At 34.8% G+C, this 12,678-nt stretch overlaps 1 protein-coding gene across 8 annotated transcripts in view; it reads left to right on the top strand.

The window, feature by feature from the left end:
* Kdm6a (lysine demethylase 6A) overlaps positions 1-12,678 on the top strand; it is a 128,351-nt gene that overhangs the window by 53,506 nt on the left and 62,167 nt on the right. For all 8 annotated transcript variants that reach the window (XM_026784716.1, XM_013350659.2, XM_013350660.2 and 5 more), the window contains exon 6: positions 7,859-7,979. In XM_026784716.1, the coding sequence (XP_026640517.1) occupies positions 7,859-7,979 (121 nt within the window). The remainder of the gene's footprint in view (positions 1-7,858; positions 7,980-12,678) is intronic.

Raw genomic sequence — 12,678 nt, 5'->3', positions numbered from 1 at the left:
CTGTCTTTAAATTTACGGCAGTCTTCCTGTCTCAGACTCTGGTGACATCACAGATGCACATAGGCATCTGTGTCTTTTGGTTCATATTTGTAGTGGTTCTCTTGGGCACATTGGTAAATCTTTATGGTTCATTGGAAATAATGTAAGAAAAAAGCAAGGAACTCTCCAGTTTAAGAATGGATATTTTTATGTCACAAACCTATGGTTAACTCAGAGCTTACCTCTTCATTGAAGGTAAGAACAAAATTAGTAATGAAGTTGTTATTACTTAATAAGTTCATGACCATGCTATTTTTGATTCATAATATATGATTTCTACATTATTCAGTTGATTTCAGAAATGAAACTGAGTGATAAAGGGGACAAGGCAATGTTTAAATAAGTGCCTTTTGTTGATTTATTCTTAGTCCACCACCATTTTCTTATGTCTTAAATTTCAGTCTTTGGCTACTTCGTGAATAATACACCTTAAACCTTTGTCCATAAAGTCTCCCTGGTGATGTGTTTTTACTTGCTTGCTGGTCAACACCCTTCTCTCCCCCAAGTCTACATCTCATGTTTCTACTTTAGCTTGTTTTGGTATTGTTTGAACAATTGCAAACAGAAAAGCACACAATAGTGCTTGATGAGAGTTTCAGAGTACAGACTGATTTGACAATAATTTATTTAGATTGAATTACTTTATGCTCTGTTACATGTTTCATGATAAATATTGACTGCTATTAGGAACTTCTGGTTGAACACCAAATTCTTTGAAATTTGTTGAGAAGTGTTGTTAGAAAAGTTTTTTTTCCTTTAATTATCTGTACAAAGAAATATCTCAGAATATTGTAATTTTTGTACAGGTAGAATTTAAATAAGGTTTGTATTTGGTAATGATGCCTCTTGGCATTTGATGAGACAGAGTATCTTACAATGCGTCTAATCAACATGCGTGTTTTAGGTTGGTGATACTAATATATTATTACTTTATTAACTGTGTTTTTACTGTTAACCTGTTTCTTGACAGATTATGCTCTTCATTTTTTTCGGTGGGAATTTTGTTTTTGGTGGGTCTGTTTCATTTAATTATATTCATTAACTTCTCTAGTTTTAGTAACAGCCTCCTCTTAGGCAGAGGAGCCCATAGATGGTTACTAATACATTAGAGCAATTGTTAGATCCTCATTTGAATTCTGACTTTTCAGCTCTATTATTATTAATACTCAGAAATCTAGGAGTTTAAGGTGAGATGTCCAGATTGGAAAATAAAGACATGGAAACTCATGATTATGTGCAATGGTCTCTTAAAGGAGTTATTTTATTTGTGTGCATGAAAGTGGTCAATTGCTAGGGTTACTTTGAAATAAAGATGTCTTCATAGGAAACCTATTATCCTCAAGTGAGAGTATAAAGAGAAAAGGGAAATTTAGATGGGCAGAAAAAGATGAGGAAAATTAACTCTTGAAAGTATAACTAAAGAAATAGAAACTTTTCCTTTCAGTACAGGTTTTAGCCATATCCTTACATGCATATATCTAAGATGTGTATATCTTTATCATCTATCTCTGGCATTTTCTGTTAGTATACTTTCCATTGATCAATATCAGTGTTGTCTCACTGTGGCAAATGTAAGCGATACATAGTTCCGTGCTAAATGCATAGATTTTGAAATTTAGGTTTCCAGATATAATTGGCAACTATGATAGGTTATCAAAAGGGATTAATTGAGAAGGTGGAGATGAGCTTTAAAGGACAGATGTTAACACATTACTTGTACAGCTTTTTAGGATTCATTTCTACAGCAGTCAGTACTGTATGCTCTTAAGGGAGAAGGAATTTCTGCTCTCCTGTATGGTCATTTCACTGAATATAGTAGGGGAAAAGATGGGTGGTTTTAGTGACGATTTTAAAGCATTCTGATAAGATGAAAGAAATTAGGGGAAAAAATAAACCTAATGCACTTTTGATACCATTGTTCCCAAGGCTTGTCTGGCATTGAGTCTGATCAAAACCTCTATTTATTGGTTATTTTTGAGCTATTAAACAAACATGCTTTTAGTTTGAAATTTTATTATCAATAAATAGTTGATGTTAACATACACTGAGTTTATTAAATAATCTCTTTTGGGGAAACAAAGCTTGAACATTTAAGGCAGTTCTGACAATATATAGTTTACTAGTGAGACAACAATGACCAGAGAGAATTTGTAAGGGTTTTGATTAGTTAAACTTCAGGGGAATTAGGGGCTAAATATTTAAATTTTGCAATACAGGAGGGGAAAATGTGCCCTACTTATTGTAATGGTGATTGAAGATTTTCTAAAGAGGGCTAGAGAGAGGAGGGAGGTGATTCACTAGCAAATGTCAGCACATGCACCTGCAATGTGCTTTTTCTAACTAAGCCTCACATTTCCTGCCTCTTCTAATTCAACCTCAAATGATCCTTGTAGTCAGTTCTTGTCCAAGTTTATTTTTTGTGCTAATCACACTACATTAGCATTTCCTAAAGAGACCAGAAGCTTTTTTTTTTTTTGTCACTTTACTTTGTTCATGACATTTCCTGTTTGAACTGTTTTCTCTTTGCTTTTCCATCTTCGAAAATCTTACCCACCTGTCTCTTTGGTTAATTCATCAATTCTTTCTAATTTTCTCTTCAAAAGAGCCTGTAAATTTCTGAATGTACATGTATAGGAGTACATATATATTGTATATGTGTATTTTACTACTAACTTAGAGGTAGACTATTCTTTAATTTGTATGAAAAATTATGTAATTTCTTCATTTCCCCTTTATTTTTGAGGAAACACTCTGAACATTGCATAATTATCCCTAGACACTTCAGGTTTTGTTATTTCTCTTTACAAATATGCCAAAAATGTGGCAGGGACATTCTGTTAGAATTGTTTGCTATAGATCTAAATGATTATGTCTCTCTTTCTCTCTCTTCCCCCTCTCTCCCTTTTTCCTTTGTAGTATGATTTTTCTAAAAATCTGTTTAAAAAGTGACCATTCTTTTAAAGTATATTTAGCATATGTGTGTTTTTGTGGAATTAGTGCTATTGGGGATTTAGATTTATATAATTTTCTTTTTAAACTTACGATTAAATGAAACAATTCTTTAGCCCCAAAAAATCAATAGAAATAATCTGGTGATATAAAAACTTGCTTCTAGGCTATTAAAAAAAATTAGCAATAGTACTAGGCACAGCTATATGTTCCTTAAATTTTTTTTCCAGTCAAATGTATGCTTTGCCTATTTGAAAACTGAATTTTTCTAGGCATTGTGTTATCAAAGTATTTTGTACAGTTTTTTTAGTAGCCATTTAAGATTAAATTAAATTGCTTTAAAATTCTATCAGGATAAAATATTTAATAGTGATACCATCTAGTTTGTGTTACAGAGACTATATTCAGTCTCCATGTATTTTGGACAGAGAGGAATATACAGTAAGATAATAACCAAAATTTGAATGTAATCTTTAGCAGCATTCTCTCTTCCCCCTTCTGTTTTCCTGGGATGTGTAATGCCCAAGTGTCACACAAGAGAAAAACCAGCAAAAGTTTAGGCAGAAAGTCAAACTTAGATATGTGAATAAATGTATTGTCTCTTAGGTGATCTTGATCAGTAAAGAGCCTGTAGAGTTCTTCCTTCTCAACAAATAACTGTATTGATTGTATTCAAGTGATGGCATCAGTTAACTTGTTAAGTTGATTTGTTCTTGTTGATGATGGTTTAGAGAAGAAGAAAAGAATGAAGACCTCAAGGAACAAGCTTAGAAAAAGTGGAAACAGTATACCATAGGTAGAAAACAGAAGTAGTGAAAACAAGAGTACCAGTATTTGCAAAAAAAGAAAAATTTGAATTTGAGATGGGCTGAGGAAGAACAGCCAACAACCAGCTGAGATTGGAACTAACTGGCAACTGCCCACGATGTTAAATGTAACACAAACTTATCACACACACACAAAATCAATCTCAATCTCAATCTCTCTCTCTCTCTCTCTCTCTCTCTCTCTCTCTCTCTCTCTCTCTTTCTCTCTATCACACACACACACTGTATGAGGGTGTCAGATCTTGGAGTTATGGACAGTTGTGAGCTGCCACGTGGGGGCTGTAATTTGAACCTGGATCCTCTGGAAAAGCAGGGGAGAGGAGTGGAGGGAGGGGGAGGGAAATGGGAGGCGGGGAGGAGGCGGAAATTTTTTTCAATTAAAAAAAAAGCAGTCAGTACTCTGAACCGCTGAGCTATTTTTCCAGCCCCCTTACCTCCAGGAAAAATATCTTTAAGGGTTTTTTAAAATGTTCTAATAATGAAATGCTGGGGATTGTTTATAACATTATAGCATCAAGGAGAACTTGATGATTAGGATATATATTGCTGTTTGTGCATTTGTGCATGTGTGTCTGCCTTGACACTTTTAGACTTTAAAGAGTGAACATAGACTGAGCGTAATGTGTTTTTAGTGTTTCTGAATCTAGACTGATTGCCTAATCAGAGATTATATTAACATAAAACCATGTTTGTCCACATCCCAAAACAGTACATTTGGGGGAAGAACTAGAATTTTAATTGAGATAGAACAGGAAATATTTTTGAAGATGGGGTTTTACTGATGTCATGCAATCTTATCTTTTTTTCCTCATAAACTTTCTTTTTTCTTTCCTAACTTCTTTTCTGCCTTTCCACTTTTCTTTCTTGTCTATGGTTCACACCTGCCTGGGGTTTTTATTGGCACATGTGCACATTGCTTAGCAGTTTTTCTGACTCATCTCCTAAGGACATTGTGAAGCATTAATCATGACTTTTATATTTTTGAGACAGAGTCTCATGTATCCCAGGCTTGCCTTAAACTCACTGGCTAGGTAGCCAGGATGCTCTCTAATTTCTAATCCCCCTGCCTCCACTTCCTCAGTGCTGAAATTGTCAACCTGTTCCAGCAACTCTGGTTTGTTTAGTGCTGAGGTTGGAACCTAGGCAAGCACTCTTCTAGCTCAGTTACATCTTTATTTCTAGGTCATGGTTTTTGTTAGTACAAGTATACCTTAAATGGTCTAAAGAATAAATGCATATCATAACATGCTGTTGTGAAAAATAAACATTAGTATAGCTGTCATCTGGGTGAAGAAGTAAAATATTACCACCACCCTAAAAGCTTCTGAACCCTTTCTGCGTACTGTTTTTCAGGCATACTGTATGTGTTCAAGTTGGTATCATTTGTTAGTAAGTGGCCTGTTTTTGTGGAGAGCAAAGGGCTGCTGCTAGATCTGAACCTAGGGCCTCATATATTCTTCCACTGAGCTCTTGGTCTCTCTTTCTGACCTTCTTGATGATTCTTGATGCACAGACATGCACTGTCTTCTCTCCTTGTGCTTGCACTGATTGACACATTTTGAATAAGATTTTAAATCCACCCCCCATTATTTTCTGTCAGCCCTTTGACTCCTCTCTTACACATTTCCCACCCACTTATTAAAATCAACTAACAGATAAATACCTATTTCTTCAAGAAGAAAGTTAAATGCTGCCATAAACAGGTATAAAGGTTTGTTCCTCTTGACAAACTGTCTAGTAGAAGTCTTTAACATTGCAAATAAACATGTATATAAATAGTCACTTTTTTTAAAAGAAAAAACTAGATAAGGTGTGATTCATTAAAATTACTAAAGACATATGAAGTCTTTTGTGATATATTTTTGTATAAATATATTTAGACTGTTTTAGAAAATTCTAAGATTCATAATAGCCAGCTTAATGATTATAAGACTAGTACTAGCTCTTAAAAAGCTTTACAAAGAGCCGGGCGATGGTGGCGCACGCCTTTAATCCCAGCACTCGGGAGGCAGAGGCAGGTGGATCTCTGTGAGTTTGAGGCCAGCCTGGTCTACAAGAGCTAGTGCCAGGACAGGCTCCAAAACCACAGAGAAACCCTGTCTCGAAAAACCAAAAAAAAAAAAAAAGCTTTACAAAGAATATATGATACTGGTAGAATGATACGTCATTTAGTAGAAGTTTTAAATCAATAGGATTTAAATATTACTCACCATAACTCAGTAGATTTTATGTTATTTTATTTTACTGTTTCCTGCTATGTAAGTATATTAACATTTTTGACATTTTTAAAATTAGCTAATTTTTAAAAGAAAACTATCTTTTTTCATTTAATATACCATCCCAGTTCCAGCTCCCTCCCCCTCCCACCACCACACCCCCCTATCCACTCCTTAGAGGCTAAGGCTTCCCCATGGGGAATCACCAAAGTCTAGCACATTGCTTTGAGGCAGGACCAAGGCCCTCCCCACTTTATCTAGGCTGAACAAGGTATCCCTTCAAAGGGAATAGGTTCCAAAAAGCCGGTATGAGCAGTAGGGATAGATCCTGGTCTTACTGCCAGTGGCCCCACAGTCTGCCCCAGCCATTCAACTATCACCCACATTTAGAGTGGTCTAGTTTGGAACCATGCTGGTTCCCCTACTGTCAGTTCAGAGTCCCATTAGCTCAGGTGAGCTATTTCAGTGAGTATCCCCATCATGGTCTTGACCCTTTTGTTCATATTACTGCTCCTCCTCTTCAGTTGAATTTTGGGAGCTTAGCCCAGTGCTCCGCTGTGGATCTCTGCATCTGATTTCATTAACTGCTGGATGAAGGTTCTGTGATGACAATTAAGATAGTCATCAATCTGACTATAGGGAAAGGCCAGTTCAGGCACTCCCTCCACAGTTGCTTTGGATGTTAGCTAGGGTCATCCTGGTGGATTCCTGGTAGGTTTCTTGCTAGCCCCATGATGGCTCCCTCAATCAAGATATCTCTTTCCTTGTTCTCCTACCACCTCCATTGCTCCCAATTTTCTCAGGAGATCTTGCATTTGTGACATTTTCATTTTAGAGAAAGGGTCTCAGTAGCCTAGACTGATTCATTGTCTTTCTCTCTACCTTCTGAGTATAAGATAAACAGCCATAAATCACCATGCTGGACTTATGAGGTGCTGAGGATCAAACTTAGGGCTTCATGCATGTTAAGTAAGCACTGTGCCATCTGAACTGCATCCCTATTCCAGTAGATTTGTAACTTTTAAAATTCAAAGCATTTTGAATACTCCTTTTGAGCAGGTGGCAATTAACATGATCAAGTTAGGCAATGACATAATAGAAGTCTATTCAGTAAAAAGAATCTCTTCCCTGGATTTGTTCTGCTTGAAATCATACTTTTTTTTTTTAAGAAAGAAATTATACAATGAGAATTTGAGGAAAAGAAACTGATAGACCAAGGAAAGTTAACTAGAATACAAACTTAGAAACAGATGCACGTGGATGTCAGCACTTCCGTTGAGCTTTTAAGTAAAGATGGTCTTTTCTATAAATAATGTGGGAGTTGTTGGATATTAATACAGAAATGAAAACTTGACTCCTCACTAAAGCAATATAAAATGCAAATGGATTGCATGCCCAAACATGGAAAGCAGCTACAAAGTTTTAAAAAGAAGACTTAGTTTATATAATAGACTAGAAATATGATTAATCCCTAAACTTTGCCCACTCCTTTTAAGTCAAACCTTTTTGTGTATTCTTCTCTACCTCTCCCAAAAAATTCCAGAAGCAGTGAAACTGTTTATTTACACAGAATTTTATTAAACCATGAAATATTGTTTGTTTGAATAATTTGGAATAAGTTTAATTTTCCCATTTTATATGAAATTAGACCATGTACATTTAATTGTATGAAAGGGCTAGGTACTCCTTTTTAGTTTTTAATAACACATTTTTATAAACCTGAGATATCGAAAAATAGTTTTGCATAAAACGAGTTTTACTGTACTACCAAGCAGAAAAGCATGCACATGTAAAAAGTTAAGATATCTTATGTCTATATTCTTTCAGGGCAATTAAAGCATTTCAGGAGGTGCTTTATGTTGATCCCAGCTTTTGTCGAGCCAAGGAAATTCATTTACGACTTGGGCTTATGTTCAAAGTGAACACAGACTATGAGTCTAGTTTAAAGGTAGGTTGTTGGGTTTTTTTTTTCAAGATACAATGTTGTGTTTCTCTGATTGTTGCTGTTATTGTTAAATATTAGAGCATTGAGAAATGTTAACTTACATTGGCACGTTCAAAGAAAATTTATTTAGATGAAGGAACTGTACATCAACTATGAAATGAAAGAAAAATTGGATTTCATAATACAGTGTTTTGATACTGAGAGCTGCCTGGTAATTTATCATACCGTAATTAAACTTTTGTTTTAAGTTTTGTTAAGGTATGTTAGAAAAGGATCTTGGGGCATCTGCAATTCCCTGAAGGACTGATTGTCCATTATAGAGGCCACAGACTGCTACTTAATGTTTTGTCTGTGACCTAGCCATCAACCATTTTTCTTTACATGACTTTATAAATTTGTCCACTTCAACCAGCAAGACATGTCTTTGGTTTTTGAGACAGGGTTTCTCTGTGGCTTTGGAGCCTGTCCTGGAACTAGCTCTGTAGACCAGGCAGTTCTCGAACTCACAGAGATCCGCCTGCCTCTGCCTCCCGAGTGCTGGGATTAAAGGCGTGCGCCACCATCGCCCGGCTAGCAAGAGATGTCTTGCATTTATATAATAAGTATTTTCGTGGCATTTGGACTACTGGTTTAGAAGTATAAATGTTGGGGAAAAATATGTTGTTGGTTGATTATCTTCCTACCAGTGGACATTCAGTATTTCTCCCAATTTTCATTTTATATTGAGTTTCTTCTGCCTTTGACATCATTACTAGGACTTTCATAAAAGCAACACTTACCTACATGACAAAAAATTTTAATTTGGAAAGATTACATGTTCTAGGGGCAAGCTTTCAGTTTTATGAACTTAATGACTGCTGAGTTTTGTTGCATGTTGATCATGATTCTAAAGGTTGTGGGAAGGGTAGAGAAGGGAGATAAAAAATGACTTCACATTTGGTTGTAATTTGAGCTCACTAGTAAGGAATTGCCAAGAGGTGTTTTGTTTTTAAACTATCTATAAGTGTTCCTAATTGTTCTAGATTTTTAAAGTAGAAAACTATAGCATGAATAATACAAACCCAGAAACAGATATCAGGGTTCAAGCTGAAGATCAGAAAAACAAAGCAGCCAGCTTTTAACCTCTACCTCAGACCGAAATGGGCGATCCTGCCTCCACAAATCCTCAGACTGAGACTTGAGTGTGAGAACTGTTTCCTCCCATTTTATATTCCTCTCTGATGCTGGGATTAAAGGTGTGTACCACCACCACCTGGCCTCTACGACTAACTAATGTGGGTGCTGGGATTAAAGGTGTGTGCCTCCACTGCCTGGCATGTATGACTGACTAGTGTGGCTGCTGGGATTAAAGGTGTGTGCAGCTACTGCCTGGCCTGTATGGCTTTGTGTTCTGATCTTCAGGCAAGCTTTATTATTAAAACACATATACTATACCACTATAGAAACTGTGCAAATACTGTTTTTCCTCCAGCCTTTCATGCTTTTATAAAGAAAAATGATAAGAGTTATACAACCAAGAACATTGAGACAAATAGATTGTAAAAAATGTAGACCACAGTAATTGAAGGTAAGTGCAGTAGAGGAATAGGTCCCAGCATGACTTTAAGTAGTGTGCAGAGTATAATAACTGGAATTTACAGTTTTCCTCAGCTTAGTGGAATATTTTTTTTAAAATAAACTATGATAAATCATTGGTTTTGAAGTAGAAAATAAATTTAGAAATGTCATCTTATATACTTTAAAAGTTCCTTCTAGATAGTCAGTTTTCATTAGCTATCAAAGATTTCTGTTTTATTACACAAAATAAACATCCCTCTTAATTGTAGAAGGATTGATAGCAGTTAACAAACTTTATTACAGGTATGTATTGTGCATGGTAATTAGATGTGTTCCAAACTACAGAATGTAATTATACCTGAATGTTAGTACAGTGATAACTTTAGTAATGTCTGAAAAAAATTCTGTTTTCAAGAAAGCAACAATATTAGAAGTTCCTTTAAATCAGGAGGTGTGGTATTTCAAATCTAACAAGAAACATTCCTGCTTCTCAACCAAAATATTCATGTATAGTTTTTCAGTGCTAAGGTAAAAAAAATACTAACAAATCTTGATCATGTTTGTCTTACCAAGAATGGTCCAAGTAAGGGCAGCCTTCTTTTTAGGGAGAGAGTTGTTATTTGTTTAAAATAATTGATAACATCCAGATATTTAATAAATTTCTACAAACAGGTGATTTTAAGAGCTCTTGATATTTTTCTTTTTCACAATATCGTCGTTTTGATTTGATTTTCTCTTTGCATTAATACTTATTTTGTAAAGCCTTCTTTAAGTGAAAATGTGGCTCTTTACTATGTATTGGTATTTCTAAATGGCTAGATATTGAAGTGAAGAGGCTATAAAATGTTAAAATACCTACTTATAGTATAGACTCAAAACAATTAGGATAAAAGTTTAGTTGTTGTCTAAAAAAACGGATATTGAGTTGTTTTTGCTGAATGCCTTAGTACATCACTTTATTTATTCCTTTACCTTCTTATAGTCAACATTTAAGGAGAATAGCACTTCACATTGTTTTTAACCTTACTTGAAACTATTTCATTTACTGATGTTGATGTAATCTTATATCCTACATAAAATATAGTAATCCTTTTTAAAATATGATCTTGATATGTAGCTCATGTTAGCTTTGATCTTACCATGTAGAGACTAGGCTGACCTAGAATTTCCAGTCCTCTTGTCTCAACGCCTGAGTGCTGGGACTACAAGTATGAACCACTATACCTGGTTCAAAACTTACAAATTTTATTCTCAGTTTAAAATGCTGATATAGTAGCTCCAAAAATGATAAACTAAGACAAGATATTTACTTCCTTCTTAGAAACCATCTTTGAATCTATGAAATGCTTCACTTTTTTGTTATTATAGATACACAATTTGTTTCATGTAGTTAAGCTATTGTGAACTGAAGAAATACGTCCTAGGAATTTGAATATTAGATATTAATTTCATCCATACTATTAAATTTTGAAATATCTGTGGTTTTTTATTGATACTTTGACCTTACATTTCAGTTGTCTGGAAACAGTAACAGTTACTATTCCTTCTTCATACCTGATATGTTCTCTTTCTTTCATGATGTTATGTCTTCTGCCATTTTAAAGAACCTAGTCTTGGAATGGATTGAGAGAGAATATCTCACCCATAGGATTTACCTTTTTAAAAGGTGATTGGAATGATCCTCATGTTCTTCAATAGTTGAGAAAGATTTGTTGAAAGCTTTAAAACTTAAGATTTAGTGTTGAATTTGGCCTATAGCAAGGTACTAAGAGAAGAAATTCTTCTCTAAAGGATTGACGTAGTATTGATGTCATAGAAGCTGTCTGTACTTATTGTTTGAATTGATTGTAACAAACACAGTGAGGAAGGCTTGTTCTGTATTTTTAAACTTTTTCTTTAATGAACTTCATACTCGAGTGTATCTATTATTAGTAATAATTCCACTAAGTCCAGGATGATTTACAAATAAAGTTTGTGTTCATTACGACATAATAAGCCTTATGAGATGAATCTTAATACTTGTTTCTTTTGTGTGTTTAAGCATACATTAAAAGCCATTAGAGTAGTATTCTGGTAGAAATTTTAGTATTTTTTTTCTACTTATAGTTATGTTGTGTATTTCTTCCTTCAGAAATACTATTGAATCTTATATTTTAAGACTTTGCTTGACTTTTTATGATCAGTAGGAATTTGAATTTTGATTGTGGAAATTGGAAGCCACTTCATTTCCTATGAATTAAACCTTCCTTAACTGTCACCGGCAGTGAGACCCTGTTTTCAATTGGCTAGAACACAGCTGTTCCTTTTGACATGATGCTATTCATGGCTTCTGTATTTTTCCTCACTTGTAAAGGAGATATCTTTTCTTTGTTCATTCCTTTTTTTTTTTTAACTATTTGTTAACTTCGCCTGAAAGTTCAATTGATTTAATAATGTTGCATTTCTCTACTTCACTTACTTGTCAAGTTTTGTTTTTATATTTGACATTTACTTCTCTGAGTTTGATTATGTATTTTCAATATAGAAAGTAGTGAAATATCTGAAATACTTTAGTACCTATGAAATATATATTTGAAAGAGTCTTAACTGCTTATATATGTAACAGTAAATATGCTCTATACAGGAGGGTTAGGGTAATTGCAGGTTTCTTACATCACAAATTTCTTTCCTAAAAGTTTTAAGAATGTACTCATTTGGAATTAAAAAGTGACTATTAGTATTTACTCATAATGGCTTAAGTTTGTAATTACATTTGGTGTTAAACTGCAACTTTGTGAAACAGTCAGTGGTATGGGACAATTGTCTGTATTCTGTCAATTATATTTTAAATAAATGCTGATTGGCCAGTAGCCAGGCAGGAAGTAGAGGTGGGACAACCAGAGAGAAAGTAGAGGCAGGTCAAAGAGAACAGGAGAATTCTGGGAAGAAGGAAAGCCCATTCCTCTGCAGTTTTGGCCCAGCCAAAAAAGAAGCAAGATGTGACTGCCTCACTGAATAAGGTACCGAGCCATGTGGCTAGCAAAGATAAGAATAATGGGCTAGACTGAAAGCTAGTGAACATTTCTGAGAAAGGGGCCCAGAGAGAAGGAAGAAAAAGATAGATTCGGTAGGGAGTGGAGGAAAAAAAAAGAGAGAGGAAAGAGAG

This window comes from Microtus ochrogaster, chromosome X (assembly GCF_000317375.1).
Source record: "Microtus ochrogaster isolate Prairie Vole_2 chromosome X, MicOch1.0, whole genome shotgun sequence".
In the NCBI taxonomy this organism is placed as follows: Eukaryota; Metazoa; Chordata; class Mammalia; order Rodentia; family Cricetidae; genus Microtus; species Microtus ochrogaster.
Note: the sequence above shows the minus strand (reverse complement) of the source record. Positions and strands in the feature narration are given on the sequence as shown.